Here is a 19,444-nt window from a genome sequence, read left to right as displayed (position 1 = left end):
CCACCTCCTTCCTCTTCAAGTTAGTCTCCTCTCAAATATATACCCAGTTTCTTTCTGGGAGGGGATGCATAAAAAGACACTACAACAACTTGTTCTTCTGATAGCTTGCAAACACAGGTTTAATCATAAGAGTTCCCAACCATCCACCTTAAGTGTATACAAGAGGAGCAGAAATTTCAAGAGATGAACATTATTAATGGAGAAGGGGTGGGTTTTGTGTGTGACCACAAATTCTGTAGCATACAAAACACCCTCTATTAAGCCTCTTCTGAAGACTAAAGAACAAGAACATATCTAGTAACCCAGAAAGGGCAAAAGAATCTCAAAAAAAGAACAAAGTGGAAGACTTACACTTCCCAATTTCAAAACTTACTACAAAAAAACTGTAGTAATAAAGACAGTATGGAACTGGCATAAGACATACAGAACAGTGGAATAAAACAGAAATAAACATTCCAAAAATAAACCATTATATTTTAAAGTCAAACGAATTTTGAAAAAGGGGCTAAGACACTTCAATGGAGAAAGAAATGTCTTCTCAACAAATGGTGCTGGGACAATTAGATATCTACATTCAAAAGAATGAGGTTAGACCTCTATCTCACATCTATAAGATCTCAAAATGGGTCTCCCCTGGTGGTCCAGTGGTTTAAGCATCTACCTGCCAATGCAGGGGACACAGGTTCCATCTCTGCTGTGGGAAGATTCCAGATGCCATGGGGCAACTAAGCCTGTGCACCACAACTACTAAGCCCACACTCTAGAGCCCCCGAACCACAACAACTGAGCCCACAAGTCACAACTACTGAAGCCCATGAGCCCTAGAGCCTATGCTCTCTGCAAGAAAAGAAGCCACCGCAATGAGAAGCCATGCACCACAACTACAGAGGAGCCCGCACTCGTCACAACTAAAGAAAGTCCACACATAAGATAACCCAACCAAGAAATGGGGAAAAGATTTGAAAAAACACTTCTCCAAAGACATGCAAATGGACAACAAGCACGTGAAAAGATGCAACTTCACTAGTCACTGGGGAAATGCAAGTCAAAGTCACAATAATCTCCATATCCACTAGGATGGCTATTAAAAAAATGTTAGCAAAGATGTGGAGAAATTAGAACCTTTATATACTGTTGGTGGGAATGTAAAGTCATGAAGTTGCTATAGAAAACAGCCTGGTAGCTTCTCAGAAAATAAAAGTTATGATGTGATCAAGCTATACACTCAAGGGAAATGAAAAGATATCATCATAAAAAACTTGCATACCAATGTTCATAGTATCATAATTTATAATAGTCAAAAGATGGAAATAATCCAAACATCATCAACCAATGAACAAAATGTTGTATATTCACAAAACATTTCAATTTAGTACTGGCACATGATAAAGTGAAAGTGAAAGTCATTCAGTTGTGTCCAACTCTTTGCAGCCCCATGGACTAGACAGTCCATGGAATTCTCCAGGCCAGAATACTGGAGTGGGTAGCTGTTCCCTTCTCCAGGGGATCTTTCCAACCCAGGGACTAAACCCAGGTCTCCAATATTGCAGGCGGATTCTTCCGAGATCAGAAGAGATCAGGTGTATTCAGGGTGGTATAGCCGTAGACTGCAGGTGAATTCTTTACCAGCTGAGCCACCAGGAAAGCCCGATACATGATACAGCATGTAGAAATCTTGAAAACAATATAATAAGTGAAAGACATGACACAAAAAAATCACATATTGTTTGATTTCATTTATACGAAATTTCCAGACTAGACAAATCCAGAGAGGCAGAAAATAGATTAGTGATTACCAAAAGCTGCAGGGACAGCAGAATGGGAAATGCCTGCTAATGGGTACAAGGTTTTGTTTGGGGTGATGAAAATGTTTTAAAACAGATAATGGTGAAGGTTGTACAATTCTGTGAATATATTTAAAAACAACTGAAATTGTACAATTTAAAGAGTGAATTCTATACTATGTGAATTCTATTTCAATTTTTTCAACTTTAGGAATGTGAATTCGAATAATACTTTTGAAATTTGTTAAATTTCCTACCTTGATAAATAAATACACTGTGGTTATGTAAGAGAAAAGGCATGATGTGCGCAACCTACTTTCAAGTTATACAGAAAATAAATTTGAGAGACAGAAGGATACAGGAATGGGATAAAATGAACACAATTGGTCTGTCTGGACAAAGGTTATATGAGGGGAATTCTTTGTACTATTCTTGCAACTTTCTAGTAAGTTTGAAATTATATCAAAATAAAAAGTGGCAAAAAAGAGAGGGAGAGTATATCCTTGGTATCTGCTCTTTGATAATGACAGTTTGTGTCACATGTCATTGAATTTAGCAACTGTATATTTTTTAAAAGGCAAAATCAGAAATTTAGCAGAATAGGTAAACATGAGAAAAAAAATCAATTAGAAACTGATTAAGTGCTGCAAGTACAGTGTACCACTCAAGGTATCAACTGACATGGCCTTTACTTTCTGACTCGGATTTCATAAAATGCCTATATGAAAATTTTAAAATTCTACATTATTAAAGAAAATACTACAGGTTCATTTATCTAGATTTAATACCAGATCAAGATAATTTTTTCAAAACTGAACTCACCTCTAGTGATAAAAAGAATAAAAATTATTATTTCTAGCATTCAATCAGTATGTGAAGCTTTGTGATCAGTCACAAATTAGTTAATATGAGGACAAACTGGGGAAAAAAACCACCATATTAGAGAAACATCTACTTACAGCACAGTATTCCACGTGAACTGGATTCAATGGCTTTGGGAAGACATTAGTGAAAGTTCAGTCTTCCAATGTTTCGAATGTTTTGTCAATCTCAAGCTTTTTGATTTGCTAATATTAACTGTGGTGAATCAATTAAGTAAGATCTATACTCAAACTTGTTCTCATAAAGCAATCTATAGATTCAGTGCTGCTGCTGCTGCTGCTAAGTCGCTTCAGTCGTGTCTGACTCTGTGAGACCCCATAGATGGCAGCCCACCAGGCCCCGCCGTCCCTGGGATTCTCCAGGCAAGAACACTGGAGTGGGTTGCCATTTCCTCCTCCAATGCATGAAAGTGAAAGTGAAGTCGCTCAGTTGTGTCCGACTCTTAGCGACCCCATGGACTGCAGCCTACCAGGCTCCTCCATCCATGGGATTTTCCAGGCAAGAGTACTGGAGTGGGGTGCCATTAATCCCTATTAAAATCCTACAGCATTTTTCACAGAAATACAAAGACCAATCCTAAAATCCACAAGTAATCTTAAGGAAACATGACTAGTCAAAACAATCTTACTGCTGCTGCTGCTGCTGCTGCTGCTGCGAAGTTGCTTCAGTCATATCCGACTCTGTGCAACCCCACAGACGGCAGCCCACCCAGTTCCTCGGTCCCTGGGATTCTCCAGGCAAGAATACTGGAGTGGGTTGCCATTTCCTTCTCCAATGCATGCATGTATGCTAAGTCGCTTCAGTCGTGTTCGATTCTGTGTGACCCTATGGACAGCAGCCCACCAGGCTCCTCTGTCCATAGGATTCTCTAGGCAAGAATACTGGAATGGGTTGCCATTTCCTTCTCCAAAAACAATCTTGATAAAAGAACAAAGTTGGAGGACTAATGCTGCCCGATTTCAAAACTTAACTACAAAAACTACAGCAATCAATACAGTACAATACTGGTATAAAGTCAGTCATAAAAACCAAAGAAATAGAACAGAAAGTCCAGAAAAAACCCTCCCCCATATGACCAATTAATTTCAACAAGGATGTCAGGGCCATTCAAAGGAGAAATTATAGTCATTTCAACAAATGGTATAGGAAAAACTGGATATCCACAAGCTAAGGAATACAGTTAAGACTGATCTTACACCATATACAAAAATTAACTCAAAATGGCTCAAAGATCTAAATGTAAGAGCTAAAAGTTTAAAATTCTTAGAAGAAAACATTGGGAAAAAAATCTTTAAGACATTGGATTTGGCAACAACTTTATGGATATGAAAGGGCTTCCCCAGTGGCTCAGGGGTAAAGACTCTGCCTGTAATGCAGGAGTTGCAGGTTTGATCCCTGGGTTGGGAAGATGCCCTGGAGGAGGGCATGGCAACCCACTCCAGTATTTTTGCCTGGAGAATTCCATGGGCAGTGGAGCCTGGCAGGCTACAGTCCATAGGGTCTCAAAGAGTTGGACACAACTGAGCAACTTTCACTTTCACTTCCCAATTAGACTGGAAGATCTATGAAGGCCAAGATTCATGATTATCTTTTTCACCATTGTTTATACCCAGTTGTTCTGCACAGTGCCTGACATACACTAGATGGTCAGTAAATAGCTACTGGAGGACAGTGTGAAACTAAAGCAACTTAGCACACATGCACGTTATGGATATGAAATCAAAAGCACAGACAATAAAGGAAAAAATTAGATAAACTGAATTTCATCTAAATTAAAACCTTTCTAAAAATTCTTTTATTTATTAATTTGGCTGTGCGGGATCCTAGTTGGGGTGTGGGACCTATGATCTTTGCTGCACCACACAGAATCTTTTAGGTGCAGCACTTTTTAGTTGCAATATGTGGGATCCAGTTCCCCAGTGGGAAATGAACTCAGGTCCCCTGCACTGGAGCTCAGTCTTAGCCACTGGACTACCAGGGAAGTTCCTAGAATAAAACCTTCAATCCCTGGTTGCAGAACTAAGGATCCCACGTGCTGCTGGGCAACCAAGCTCCTGCACAGCAATTACTGAGCCTGAGTGCTCTGGAGATCATATGCCACAACTACAGCAGGCTTGCCCCAACAAAAGATCTTGCACGATGCAACAAATACCCCACGTGCCAAAACTAAGGCTCAATGCAGTCAAATAAATAACATTACAACTGTTTAAGCACAAAAGGACAACAGAGTAAAAAGGCAACCAGTGGAATATGAGAAATGTGTGTAAATTATATTTATATATCTATATATGATATGATAAGGGATTAACATCCAAAGAACTCCTACAATTAATGAAAAAACAACTCAACTAAACATGAGCAAAGGAGGAATTTCCCTGGCAAGCCAGTGGTTAGGACTCAGCACTTTCACTGTGGGGGTGGGTGGGGCCAGTTCCATCCCTGGTCAGGGAACTAAGATCCCACAAATGTCAAGATGTGGCCAAAAAAAAAGGGCAAAGGATTTGAATAGACATCTCGCCAAAGAAGAGACACAAATGGCCAAGAAGCACATGAAAAGATGTTCAATATCACTAATTTTTAGGGAAATACAAATCGAAACCACACCCATTAGGATGACTAGTCTCAAAATCGAAAACAAGAAGATTGGCTAGAATATGGAGAAACTGGAAACCTTGTGCTTTGCGAGTGGGAATGTAAAATGGTACAGCTGCTATAGGAAAGCAGTACTGTGGTTCCTCAAAAACTTAAAAATAGAATCAACAGATGATCCAGCAATCCCACTTCTAGGTATATACCAGAAAAGAATCAAAAGCAGGGACTCAAAAAGGTATTTATACACCCATGTTCACAGCAGCATATTAACAAAAGCCAAAAGGTAGAGAAGCAATCCAAGTGTCCATCAACAGATGAACAAAAATGTTACATACGTAACAATAGAATAGTATTCAGTTAAGTTTCACACAAGCTTCCCTCCTCACTCAGAGGGTAAAGAATTTGCCTGCAATGCAGGAGACCTGGGTTTGATCCCTGGGTTGGGAAGATCCCTTGGAGGAGGGCATGGCAACCCACTCTAGTATTCTTGCCTGAAGAATCCCCATGGACAAAGGAGCCTGGTGGGCTACAGTCCATGGAGTTGCAAGGAGTCGGACACGACTGAATGACTAAGCACAGCACAAGTTTCACACATGCTGCAAACATAGATGAACCCTGAAGACACTATGCTAGGTAAAATAAGCCAATCACCAAAAGCAGAAAAACTGAATGATTTCACTTATTTGAGATACCTAGAGTAGACAAAATCACAGAAAAGGAAGTTACTTGTGATTATTAAGGGGCTGGAGAAGGGAGGACAGGGCGTTACTGCTTAATGGGTACAGAGTTTCAGTTTTGGAAGATGAAAAGGTTTTGGAGATGGCTAGTGGTAATGGTTGCACAACAATGTGAATGTACCTATAACCACTTTAAAATGGTAAATTTTTTATTTTTCTGGTAGTCGGGTGTTTAAGACTTCTTGCTTCCACCACACAGGATGTGAGTTCCATCCCTGGTCTGGGAACTAAGATCCCACATGCTCAGTGTGACAAAAAAAACAGGTAAATTTTCTGTTGCACATATTTTAACACAATTTTTTTTAGCCCTTTTCCTTCTTTGTTAAGTGTATAAAAAAGAGTCCTCATTTTACAAACTCAAATCAGACAAGTATATGAGGGTATATAATTGGCATATTTATAAGCTGGATCCAACAAAAAACTCACTGCACACACAATCCAAAATACATTTGTCTGCATATTTACACAGTAACTCCTACAAAGTAAATAAAAAGTTAATTCTCATCACTTTAGTACATATGTGATACATGTACTGAAACATATACAAACATATTTAAAACAAAGGAAGTTTTTTTTCAACCAGAACATCAAGGGCAACTTTTTTCAACTCAAGTACCAATTCATTATTTTCTGCAAATATACAGCAAGGTTAATTTTAATGGTTCTGTTCAGTTTTAGTAAGTTATGTGTATGCTCCTGAAATATAGCCAAAGTTTTAGATTTTAATTTCCAAGGTAACGGTACTTGCGACTTTGTTGTTTAGTCACTAAGTCGTGCTCGACTCTTTTGCCACCCCAGGGACTGACTGTACACAGCTCACTGGGCTCCTCTCTCCATGGATTTCCCAGGCAAGAATACTAGAGTGGGTTGCCATTTCCCACTTCCTTCTCAATTGGGGGAAAAAAAGAAGGTCAAAATGGTGAATTTTGTTATGTTCTACCACAATTTAAAAAACTGTTGGCAACCTAACTGTCCTCATCACATAGCATCGTAACAATTTAATAAACTGTTCTGTTCAGCTCTTTGGTTCCTGGGGCTAATCCCTGGGAGTCTGCTTGCTTTTTTTAAAAACTGCAAACTAATGCAGGTGAATCAAAACATTAGGATACAGTGGGATATCTACATAAAAACAAACCAAAAAACCCATTTTTACTAACAAAAGCAGCATCCATTCAGGGGAAAACTTTGTGAGAACAGGAGGATATACAGTGGAGGAAGAGCATAATGTACTCTTGACAAACTGTTGCTAAATTTCAGCTTATCAAGTAAAAAAGCTTTATATACAACTTTACTTTACTCCTGGTTTAGGTAAAGTTGACCAGAAAAAAAGGTAAACCTGTCAACCATCATAAGGCAAATGATCTTCATTCACAAGAACTGTACACTGTAAGTAACTATAAGACAGCACACAGATTTTAATTTTTACAAATTAAAACCAATGTTTCCTATTAGTGGCAAAGGTGCAAAGTTGGGTATCTGCCTTTCTATATTGGTACTTTTAATATTTAATTCTCTTAAAATGAATAATGAGAAGGCCTGAACTTTTCAAGTTTAAGTGCAATGACAAAATTACCTTAAAGTTGTGTTCCTCTGATCCCCAATGGTACATCTTTGACTGCCTTCTTAAAATAAATTGATTCACATGGCAGTCATCAATTTCATTATATAATATAAAAGCTTTTCAACAAGGTCAACTACAGATTATATGCTAGTTTGAGACATGTGTTTCTTAAGTAAGTGTTAGTTGTTCAGTGGTGTCAGACTCTTTGTGACCTCATGGACTGTAGCCCACCAGGTTCCTCTGTCCATGGAATTCTCCAAGCAGAATACTGGACTAGGCTGCCATTTACTTCTCCAAGGGATCTTCCCAAAAGGAACAAAACCTGGGTTTCAGGCATTGCAGGCAGATTGTTTATCATCTGAGCCACCAGGGAAGCTCATAGGCATTTCTTAAGCAATTAATTATTAATAAATTCATGCGTCAGAAAAGAAATAGTCAGCAGGACAATACAGCAGTTAAGTACAATAGGAGTCACGTGACTTATTTTCTACTATAAATTAGCTGTGTGATCCTGAGCAAGTTATTCAGATCAATGGTTCCCAGACTTTTGAGGCTTTACCCAGAGTCCTAACATGAACTTTCCAATTTGATATTTTGTCAAACACAGATATTTTAAAAATTAATTTTCATAACAGTACAAAGGGCATTAACTCAAAATAGAAAACAGTGGGAAAAGATTGCTTTATGAGAATTTCACTACATTGTCCTTACTTTTCTGACTTCATTATAGACTTATAAAACTTCAATATAGATTAAGCAAGTAATTATTGGAGGCAGAGCATTGGTAACCAAAACTCTGCCTAGTTCTTAATGTGAAATAGCATGAGTTCTGGATTCAAATCCTAGCTTTATTGATTTCTAGCTGTATAAATAACACTAACCATTTTTATTGCTTTCTGGATTGATCATTTCTCTGAACCTACATTTATTCATCTATCAAAGTGTAGATAATACCCACCTCAAACGGATGTTGAGTGATTAAATAAAATAACCGAAGTATACACCATGGTGTTTGTGTTAGTCGCTCAAGTCGTGTCTGATTCTTTGGGACCCCATGGACTGTAGCCCACCAGGCTCCTCTGTCCATTGAATTCCCCAGGAAAGAATACTGGAGTGAGTTGCATTCCCTTCTCCAGGTTATCTTCCTGACTCAGGAATCGAACCTGGGGTCTCCCGCATTACGGGCAGATTCTTTACCGTCTGAGCCACCTGGGAAGCCCTTATATAATACGGTATTGGACTATAATAAGCATTCAATAAATGGCAGCAGTTACCTAAAAATGAGAAGAGACAGGACTATCACCAAGATTCTGTGACTATACAGACAAGCAACAGGAGAGGAAAATTGTAAATAATAATGTCCAAGAAGATATATTGGAAGAGTTCATTTATAATGCATTGAAAAAAAGATAAAGAATTTATTAAAACTTTGGTTCTGTAGGAAGGTAAATTTCCAACTCAAGACTAATACTAAAATTTTATTTATCTTATCTCATTGAATCAGAAGGACAGAGTTGATTTTCAGAGGTCATCATTCTACCACCAGATAGGCTCAGAAAAGAATGTGCCTAAACTCATCTCCAAAACTTCATTCTTAACATGTTTTATCACTTTAATTAGATAAAAAGTCTAAATTCTTATCAAATTCACCATTTAAAAATCTCACATGAATAGTATGTTATCTTTTGTATAACAATGGGGAAAATAAAACTACACATTTGTATTTCCATAATGATATTCTGAAAGGACATCAAGACATTAAAAGTATAAAGGGCAGGTCAAGACCTTTTTACTGTGTTTGCACTAGTCTTATGAACTATGCAAATATAAATCACCTACCAAAATGTACTAAATAATAACCAAAAGAAAATCTCTACATACTTCAAGTTTCACAACAAGGTTTTCCTCTACCCATACCTAGTCAACTCGGTTTTGACCTGCCATTCATACAACTATACTCATCAATGAATCATTTTATGTAAAGTCCGAAGGCTTTACAGAATGAAACTTGTGCAAGGTTGGTACTCATGTAATATAAAAAATTTGTTATTGTCATAATACATCATTTTTCCTTCAACTGACATTCTCATCTCTCCAAAATCTGCTCACTAGAATACAAAGGTATATTTCCTATTTTATCACTGTGTGTGTGTGTGTGTGTGTGTGTGAGCTCAATCGTGTCCGACTTTTTGCAACCCTGTGGACTGTAGCCCACCAGGCTCCTCTGTCCATTTGATTTTCCAAGCAAGAATACAGGAGTGGGTTGCCATTTCCTGTTCCAGGGGATCTTCCCAACCCAGGGATTGAACCTGAATCTCTTGCATGTCCTGCATTTGTAGGTGTGTTCTTTACCACTGTGACACCTGGAAAACCCTGTTTTATCACTACTGCTGATAATTTATGGAATAAGGCCTTTCTACCTTTAACAAAGTCCCCAAAAAGGTTTTTTAGAAATTCATTTTCATGGGCAATAAATGAATTTTTCAAAAACAACATAGCATTTTAAAGTTTCCTAAAATTATAAATTTATCATGGAAAATTTATAACATTAAACCTGTCAGTACCCACCCTCTTTCAATTTCTCTCTTGTTCAGTTATGAACATAAGCCCTGAGATGTTATTAAAAGCAGTGACTCACCTTGTTTACCTGAACTTTGAATATAGAGTACTGATGACAAAATTGCCATCCCAGATAAGAGTGGGCCTCTAGACCAGTGGTTCTCAGGGGTGATTTTGTCCCCAAAGACATTTGGCTTTGTCTAAGGTCATTTTGGGGCTTCCCTGGTGGCTCAGTAGTAAAGAAAGAATCCACCTGCCAAGCAGGAGACGCAGAATCGATCCCTGGATGGGGAAGATCCCCTGGAGAAGGAAATGGTAACCCACTCAAGTGTTCTTGCCTGGAAAATCCCATGGATAGAGAAGTCTGGCAGGCTACAGTCCATGGAGTTGCAAAAAGACATGAACACAACTTAGTGACTAAACAACAACAAAGGACATTTTTAGCTGTCACAATTAATTAGGTGTGTTCTACCAGCATCCAGTGGGAAAAGGAATGGGATGCTGCTAAAAAGTCAGGAGCGCCCCTCACAACAAAGAATTAATATAGCTCCAAATTTCGACACGTTTCAGTTGAGAAACTTTGCTCCATACAGTAGACTGTAAATAACCCTAAAGGAAATGATCCATCTCCTATTAGAGAAAATCAGAAGGAACCTCTGTATGGCTTGTGCGTTTGACTCTTAACATAATTTTCAGGGGAAAAAAAAATCCCTACAAAGCTTTTGCTATAATTTGCTATAAAATGTTAAACCCAATTTCCTTTTGCTTTTACCTAATTGTAAATATAGCATCTGCCTCAGATTAAAAAGCCTCAACAACGCTTTCTAATTGCAATGATTTCTAGTTTCTAATCTTTTAAGTGTATATAGGAACAGGTAAATATATATGCATTGGCTTATATAGGCCTAGAAATTTTACTGAAAGGAAAACTGTAATACTCATTACCTCTAAGTGGGATCTGAAAGGTCAGTAGGGGTGAGGAGAACTTTTTACTTTTCATATTATATCTACTATCTACACTGTTGAACTTTTAACCATAAGATTATATTAATTTATTATTTTTTTAATTTTAAAAGGAAGATGTCACACACGTATACATACAGTATATGCATACATTCTTAACACAGAAAAATTAAAGGTCATAAACGTCACCAAAACCCTCTCTTTAGAATTTTATTTTCCTTTTACCTTACTTTGAAAAAAAAAATTACAAATCTAAATTTAACATTTAAAAATTGTTTTTTAAATAATTTTCAACCTGATTTCTATTCTGAAAAATGGGTACATTTCAAAGGAATCCAGGGCAAGTTCTGACTCCTCTGTTCAAGGCCCTTGACAGCTAATGAACATGCTCAACATGTCTAAAGAAATACAAAAAAGGTATCCACCCCAATGTTTAAAGCAACAAGAATCAATTCTAATATATGAAATTTACAAAAAGATCCAAGCTTCTTCTTCAAACTAAAAGGTCTTTTGACTCGGCCAGCAAGAGAAAGTACCTTGTTGTTTTTTTTTTTCTCAGATGTAGGCTCTAATAATGAATAGAAAAGAAATCCTTAAAGTATTTATATCTTTGTATACCCAATATCTACTCCCTACTCAAAATCCTTCAGCTAATTCTAGAGCAAATGCTCTAAGCCTCCATATTTCTTATTCATTTCTCACCTAGTCCTGCCCCACTTGGGGAACAAGACAAACTTCACTCACATACTCTTCTGAATGTCTACATTCTAAATATTTGGTTCTAAAACATCTAGAGGTATAATGAAAATTAAAATTCTACTATTATTCATCAAATGCCAGTTGGGTGAGTGTTTTTTGAAGAATATTACATATGATCTTTTTACACTAAATGAAACTCAAAGGTAATAATAAGAGAGAATACTATGATCTTGTCAGAGAGAAATGAGAAAATCCAAGAAATCTGCTTGAGAAAAAAAGGTCATTTCACTCACAAAGGCACAGACTATACCCTACCACACATTCAACATACACTAGATATTCCAGGAATTTCTTTTTTATATGATATGGATGAATAGGACATAAAAACAAAATTTCCTTTCTCCTCAGGTTAAGAAAGAATCTATATGCATATTGAGCATTATCTTAGACTAGGCTCAAGTTTGTGGGTACTCTAGAAATCTCTATCCAAAAGTGATGTCTACCTATATACACTTAATATCTAAATCTTTTAAGCACAGAAAATTTAGAATAAGAAGTTCTTCTACCATTAGCCTAAGTGGCTGAAGGAATCGTGAATAATTTCTATGATAACACCAAAGAAAATCACACAAAAGGTGTGAATTCTGCTCACAGCTTTAACAGCCTGGTGTGAAGACTCCAAATGAAATAAGCTGTGTGTATGAACAAATCTTGCAAAATTGGTTACTTCAAAAGCTCATTTCTCCAGATATAACACAGAAGCCCATAGAGTTAGAGATTCATAACTATGGAGGCTCACTAGCACTTTACCTCTGACGAAATTTAAGACTACTACTGAAGTAAAAACAAATGTGTGATCTCTCACTTCATCAATGACAACTGTGCAAAAAATGGTTCAGAAAATCAAGAACATCATCCTTCTATCACATTCAGACCAAAGCAAACTTTTTCAGTCTCTCTAACAAGTTTCAAAGAAAAACAGACTCTAATCTTTACTTCCTAGGTAAAAAGTAACTATATTCTAGGTTCATCTCTCATCAATTTTCATTCAAAGTCTAAATGAAAGCCTTCCACAAGCCCAGGAGTGGAAGTGCTCCAGAGACACTCTCCAAAACTGCCTACTCAAAATCCTGTACCACCTTGGCTTAGAAGTTATTTCTCTTATAGTGAAATTCAAAGACAGAGACATCCAAGGAACTGTCTCCTTTACAACCCACAAAGTTTATTCCAAGCAAAATACTGGGGTTAGAAAAAACTAAAAGAATTCCTGTTCAGATCAAGAATGGTAAGACTGCACTAATTGTATTCTACAACCCATAAATACAGTTTCTCCTTATTCCTCTCAATACAACAGCCAGAACAGCTGTACATACACAGAAGCCCCTGTACTTTAAGACTAAGATCAGAGGTTAAGATAATTGGTCATAGGGGATGAACCAGGCACCTTAGAATCAAAATAGAATACTCTGAGCTCTTAGAACAACAGTCACCACAGGACAGAACTATAACAAAGCCATAGTCAGGGGGAGAAAAGTACAAACGTAAAATATCTCCTTTAGCCCTAGAGCCCAAAAGTTGATGCCTCCCATTCCAGGTTGCCTAGACCTAAAAATGTCCAGTATGCGCCTAACAGCTGAAAGGAATGAAGGTCCTGATAACAAATTTCCCTCACTGCACAAGGTTTCCAAAGAGGATCTCATCTTCTCCAAGCCTAAAAATCTCCAGAGTTCAGCTATCCAGCTGTTGCGAAGCCCAAACGAGCACTGGAACCTTCTCTTCCTGTCTAACTTCACACAGTCCCAGGTGCAAGGACCCACGTGATTTTTCAGCGCAAAAGCAGAGAGCTCCTTAGTACTCACCTGTCTCAGACCAAACTGGAATTAAGAACCCTCCTTTAGCACACAAGTAAGGCATAAGGCAAATAATGCCCAATCCTTCAACTCAGAGGAGAGACACAGTACAGTGGCAATGTTCTTTACGCAAGCCAGCCCTCTCTGTCTGTCTCTCACCCTCACCCTCTCTCTGTCCCGCTCTCTCAGTACCAAGGGCAGGGACTCTGGCAAGACCCCGCCCCCACCCTCGTCTCCAAAGCGGGGTGGGCGGGAGGTGCCCAAGGAGTCCCGCTTCCCGCGCGAAGCTCAGAGACCAAAGGACTCCCTATTGTGGGTCTATGGATGGTGACGGGAACCGGTCCGACTCAAGCCGAAGAGTAAGCCGAGGGCGCACTAGGCCCGCACCGCCGCCACTGCAGCCCGGGAGCCGATCGCTGACAGTGAACGACTCCATCTGGGCAGCAGGAGGGTGGCCCGAGCCCTGCGCCGGCCCAGAGAGAATTCGTGCCTCAAGCTGTGTAGAAAGCAGGGATCCTAGAGCCGTACCTCGGACACCTCGTCCTCGTCGCTACCAGAGGCACCACCTCCACCCCCGGTCCTCAGGACAGCAGCCGCCAACTTGAAATCCAGCGCCGCGTCCCCTCCGCCTGCACCGCTGCTGCCTCCACCGACTCCCGGAGCCGGTCCGGCCTCCCCGAAGAGTCTCACAGTGCGGATTCCCAGCCCGACCCCTCCCGGCGGAGGCGGCTCCGAGGCCCCAGCTGGGGCGGATCGCGGAGCCACCGAGTCCAAGTCCTCCTCAAAGGAGGTGCCGCCGCCTCCGCCGTCGGTCAGCATGGTTCGCACGCGGAGCCGGAGACGCTGCCGAGTCACTCGCGGCCGCGGCCACCGCCGCCGCCGATCCCGGGAACGAGAGAAGCAGCAGGAGGAAGAAGCGTCTCCTTCCCCCCGTCCCAGCAGCGCCACTAACTTCTCACTGCCTAACCTGCTGCCTCCCGCCCCGCACACTCGCCACTGGCTGCAGCTCCCCAGCGGCTGCAGATCATTGGTCAAAGTGACCCGTCGCTCAGGCTCTTCGTCACGCGCTGTTCGCTGGCTCGCGGCCCTCAAGCTGCGTTGACCAGCGCAGGCCTAGGCGGTTGCGAACACCCGCCTCCTATTCCCCACGCGCCGACTTCCGGTCTTTTTCTATGTCTATTGGCCAGTCTCTCTGACTATCGCCTCACGACCTTAAAGTGGATTAGTTGGCCTTGTGGTCAGTCACAGTGACCCCAGACAATGGGAAACTTCATTGGCGACATAAAGTGTCGGTCACTTTGTCACAGGACGTCGCGTGGTACAATTGGTCAGTAAGGATACCATTCATCCCGCCCCCATCTGAGGTGACGGGAAAGGGTTGGGGAATTTCCACTCTTGATTAAAATGACGGCTGCAGTGACGACCTGCAAAAATTGGTGAGATTTGGAGTGAATTCACCCAGGGCTTAGTAAGGCTCTTACGTCAAGTGTGCAAGAGGCAAGGAGGTAACGCAGCTCCCACCTGTCGCTCTCCGCCAGGCGCGGAGAGTTCCTGCATAGGGATTGGAGGGAAGAAGCTATCAGTCTCAGCTAGGCTCCACCTTCCTGCCAATCCCTGGTTGGAGAAGCGGTGCGTCAGTCACTAGAGAGGTCGCCTCCTCTGGGACAGGTGAGGCTGTGTAAACTCAGCTTCAGTCTCTGGGTGGGAGTGGGGGATTAGGACAGGCAAGTGAGCCGGGACGTTCCGGCTGCGTGCCACCAGCCTTTCCGAGCGGAGCCTAGACCGCCGAGCTGAGGGAACCAAAGAGGCTGTTGAGGATGACCGCCGGGAGGCGATTCGGCCAGCCTGCCTGCCTGGACGCGGCTGGGCGCGGCTGTTCTACAACCTGCGGGCGGGGTCGCCCCGCGGGGCTACGTTCTCTTGCCTGTTGAAGGCGGCGAGCCTCAGGGCTGGACAGCGCCATGCCTCAGTACTGGGAACTGTCCCACGAAGGAGGGTGGGAAGGCCGCGACAGCGTGCGGAATCACACCGCGGGGCAGAACGCAATGGTTCAGAGTGCGTGCTCTGGCGCAGTTTCGAGTTTTAGTGCCGCCACTTATTTGCTGTTGTGACCTCCCGGCGTTAGTTGTATAATCTCTGTGACTTTCAGTTCGTCCGTCTGCAAAATGCGGATAATATTAGTACCTCCCTGATTGACTTGTTGTTTTGAATAAATTGGTAACAACTTCAGGTTCTTAGCAAAGTGCCAAACTTATAGCAAAGACTCATTTTTTTTAGTCACTTTTCCGGAGTCCTCCACCTACCCCTGGCAGCCAAACTAATTTTTGTCAGGTTTCTGATGCGAAACAAGGCTAGCTAAGGGGGTCTTCTCCCTTTAGCTTTAAGGAGCTTTCTCTTTACCTCTATTATCCCTCTCTATCGCCTTTGTCAATGAGGGCTTTAAAAGTTTGAATGGCGAATATTCTTTGACCCAGAGAATGTCCATATGAGTTTAACCATGAGAGACTGGCTAAAAACAAAAACTTTGGTATTGGCTACTGTCTTGCAGCTGTAACAAAGGACTTTGTATATCTTGATTGTGTAATTTTTAAAATTTCACCTTCCTTGAACTGGAATCTAAAAATTCTACCAAAAAATTATTTTGAAAATGACTTTTAAAATAAATTCTGCCAAACATTTATTTAAAGAGCTTTTTGAAGATGGTGAACATTTGGTAAATGCTTGCTTTGGCATTTCACATGCCTAAAAGAGACTATTTTCCATGAACAGAACATTTTAGGTAAATATTCCTTCTAGATAGTACATCATAGAAAGTGGGGGGAAAGTACCTTTTCTAGAAAACTGTTTTGATGTAAAATGCCATGTACACTGGCTTTAGTTAGAATTTATGGAGCTTAATTACATTATATCTTCAGTAGGCATGTGTGACTAGGTCACAACTCCAATTAATAGCACCAACAAAAGAAACCCAGCACTGCCCAACCCACATCAAAGCTGGATTATCCAGAATTGGTATGGCTACATCCTTAGGCAAAAACAGGTATTGACTGGTGCAACACTCCAAAGGAACTGTTTGTCATTCTTACCACTAATACAAATATAATTTCTGATAAAGCTCCCTGAACAAACTCTTTAAATTCATTTAAACAAACATAATGAATCTCAAGGACTGACAGAAAGAAAATCTGGATATATACATTTCTCCCAGTATATTTAAAAAAGAAAAATATACTCTCTACTTAGTTCCTAACAACCTATCCTGAGTATAACTGAGAAAATATGATTGAGCAATGACCTTTGTTTCACCAAGAACTGTACCAGAGACACTTGTTGTCAGTAGTTTGACAGTCAGTATTCGAGTTAGGACCTCTCAGTCTCCTAGATTTTGGTGACTGCTATAAAGAGTCTACATTAAATATAATTTAATATTTCCATATATGCAAAATTCTTGTGGTTTTACAAATGTGAAAACTAATTGAAAAATCATCATATCAAGTAACACATTTGATAAATATATAAAGTCATACTCAGGACTTCCCTGATGGTCCAGTGGTTAAGACTTTGCTTTCCAATGTAGGGGGTACAGTTTTGATCCTTAGGAGGACTAAGATCCCACAGCCTGTGCTGTGCAGCCAAAAAAAAAGTCTTATTCAGGGTAAAATATCAGTAAGTATTAATGTGATTTAATGGGTAACCTTGGTTTTGATATATATTAAGATGGTATTTACTACTGGGAAAAAAAAGATACACTGATATTTCAAATTCTGAATAAGTAGTGGAGTACAATATCCCTCTTAAAAGTATATTTGTTGGAAATTAACATTAGAATAAAATATTTCCCACAGAAAACCAGTGGGAATATTTATTAAGGTGTAGTTGTAATGTGTTGCAAAGCACTGTCTTCCTTTTGATCATCTTTCAGACAGAGAAGGAAAAGGGAAGACTGTATAGCCCAAGGGTTTTTTAAATTATGAGGTAATAAAAGAATTTATTCCTCATAAGAAATATGAGATTGACAACTGAATTGTAGATACAGGGCCTTTAGACACATGTGGTACTTTACCATGCAACTTGCAGTTTCTCAGGACATTTAATTTCTGCATATCAGTTCATCTCAGTTCAGTTCACCCATGTAAGGAGAGAAGGCTAAGTAAACCAACAAATTTGTTCCTGTTGGGTGTTATGTCTTTTAACCTTTATAATAACCCTATCAAGATTCCACCCATTTTACAGATAAGAAAATTGAAACTCCAAAAAGGTTAAATAGCTTACCCAAACATATAAAGCCAGTATATTAAAAGGCTAAGATTTGAATGGGATTTCCCTGGTGGTCCAGTAGTTGGGACTATGCATTTCTACTGCAAGGGGTGGGGAGTTCAATCCCAGGCTGGGAGTTCAATCCCTGGTTGGGGAACTGGGATCCCACATATGGCCCTGCTGCTGCTGCTAAGTCGCTTCAGTTGTGTCCGACTCTGTGCGACCCCATAGACAGAAGCCCACCAGGCTCCCCTGTCCCTGGGATTCTCCAGGCAAGAACACTGGAGTGGGTTGCCATTTCCTTTTCCAATGCATGAAAGTGAAAAGTGAAAGAGAAATCGCTCAGTCATGTCCGACTCTTGGGGTCATGGACTGCAGCCTACCAGGCTCCACCATCCACGGGATTTTCCAGGCAAGAGTACTGGAGTGGGGTGCCATTGCCTTCTCCGATATATGGCCCAGCAAGGCCAAAAAATGAAAAAGGCTAGGATTTGAATTTATTTCTGCCTGCTCCTAAAACCCATGTTCTTCCCACTATATCACATTGATTCCATGGTACACTCAATGGCAGAAGAATTTCATCAATCAGGTAAACTGATATAATACTTCAACCATTAGCATGCTGCTGCTGCTGCTGCTAAGTCGCTTCAGTATTTGATCTCTTTTTCATAACAGTTGGAGACATTTAATTTAAAACTGTCTTCTGGTTTCTCCAACTATGTTAGTTTATTAGACCATGTAATTTCACATTAAAAAATCTGAGTAATATATTCACATAGTTCACATTTCAAAAAGAATTTTAAAAATGCAATGAAAGATGTCCTTTTACTTTATCCACTAAACACCCAGAACCCCTCTTGTAAGTAAACCATGTTATTAGATTTTTAAGTCTCCTTCTAGAAGTGTTTATACCTATATAAGCAATTTTGTACGTGTCTTTTTTTTCTCTTTTTAACATAAATGGCAGCTTACAATCCACACTTCTGTATCTTGTTTTGTTCACCTAATATATTCCAGAGATATTCCATTATATATACTGGAATATATATATATTCCAGTATATATAATGATCTCTGAAATTCTTGTTTACTGCTTCACAGTATTCTGTTAACCAGGGATACAATAATTTAGTGTTTATCCAGTTCTATATAGTGTTGAACATTTAGATTGTTTCCTTTTTTAATATAACTTTATTTATTTTTGGCTGTGCTACTCCGGCTTTTCTCTAGCTGCGGCAAGCAGGGGCTACTTTCTAGTTGCACAGGCTAGTGCACAAGCTTCTCATTGTGGTGGCTTCTCTTGTTGCAGAGCACAGGCTCTAGGACATATGGACTTCAGTAGTTTCAGCATTGGGCTCAGAAGTTGTGACTCATGGTCTTAGTTGTTTCTCAGCATGTGCAGTCTTCCCAAATCAGGGGTTGAACCCGTGTCTCCTGCATTAGCAGGCAGATTCTTTACCACTGAGCCTCCAGGGAAGCCCCACACCCCTTTTTTTTTTCCAACCAAACAATGCTGCTGCTTCTGCTGCTGCTAAGTCGCTTCAGTCATGTCCGACTCTGT

General features: G+C 40.2%; 1 protein-coding gene across 4 annotated transcripts in view; it reads right to left on the bottom strand.

The window, feature by feature from the left end:
• Positions 1 to 14,966, bottom strand: part of ANKHD1 (ankyrin repeat and KH domain containing 1) — a 105,148-nt gene extending 90,182 nt beyond the window's left edge. For 2 of the 4 annotated variants that reach the window (XM_055555388.1, XM_055555384.1), the window contains exon 1: positions 14,156 to 14,965. In XM_055555388.1, coding sequence (XP_055411363.1) covers positions 14,156 to 14,446 — 291 coding nt within the window. In that variant the 5' untranslated portion in view covers positions 14,447 to 14,965. Of the gene's footprint in view, positions 1 to 14,155 lie in introns of all 4 variants that reach the window. The other 2 variants (XM_055555378.1, XM_055555389.1) reach the window with 2 other exon arrangements.
• Positions 14,967 to 19,444: the final 4,478 nt, after the last annotated feature.

This window comes from Bubalus kerabau, chromosome 1, assembly GCF_029407905.1.
Source record: "Bubalus kerabau isolate K-KA32 ecotype Philippines breed swamp buffalo chromosome 1, PCC_UOA_SB_1v2, whole genome shotgun sequence".
Classification (NCBI taxonomy): Eukaryota; Metazoa; Chordata; class Mammalia; order Artiodactyla; family Bovidae; genus Bubalus; species Bubalus kerabau.
The sequence above is the reverse complement of the archived record's forward strand: the minus strand, read 5'-3'. Positions and strand labels throughout refer to the sequence as shown.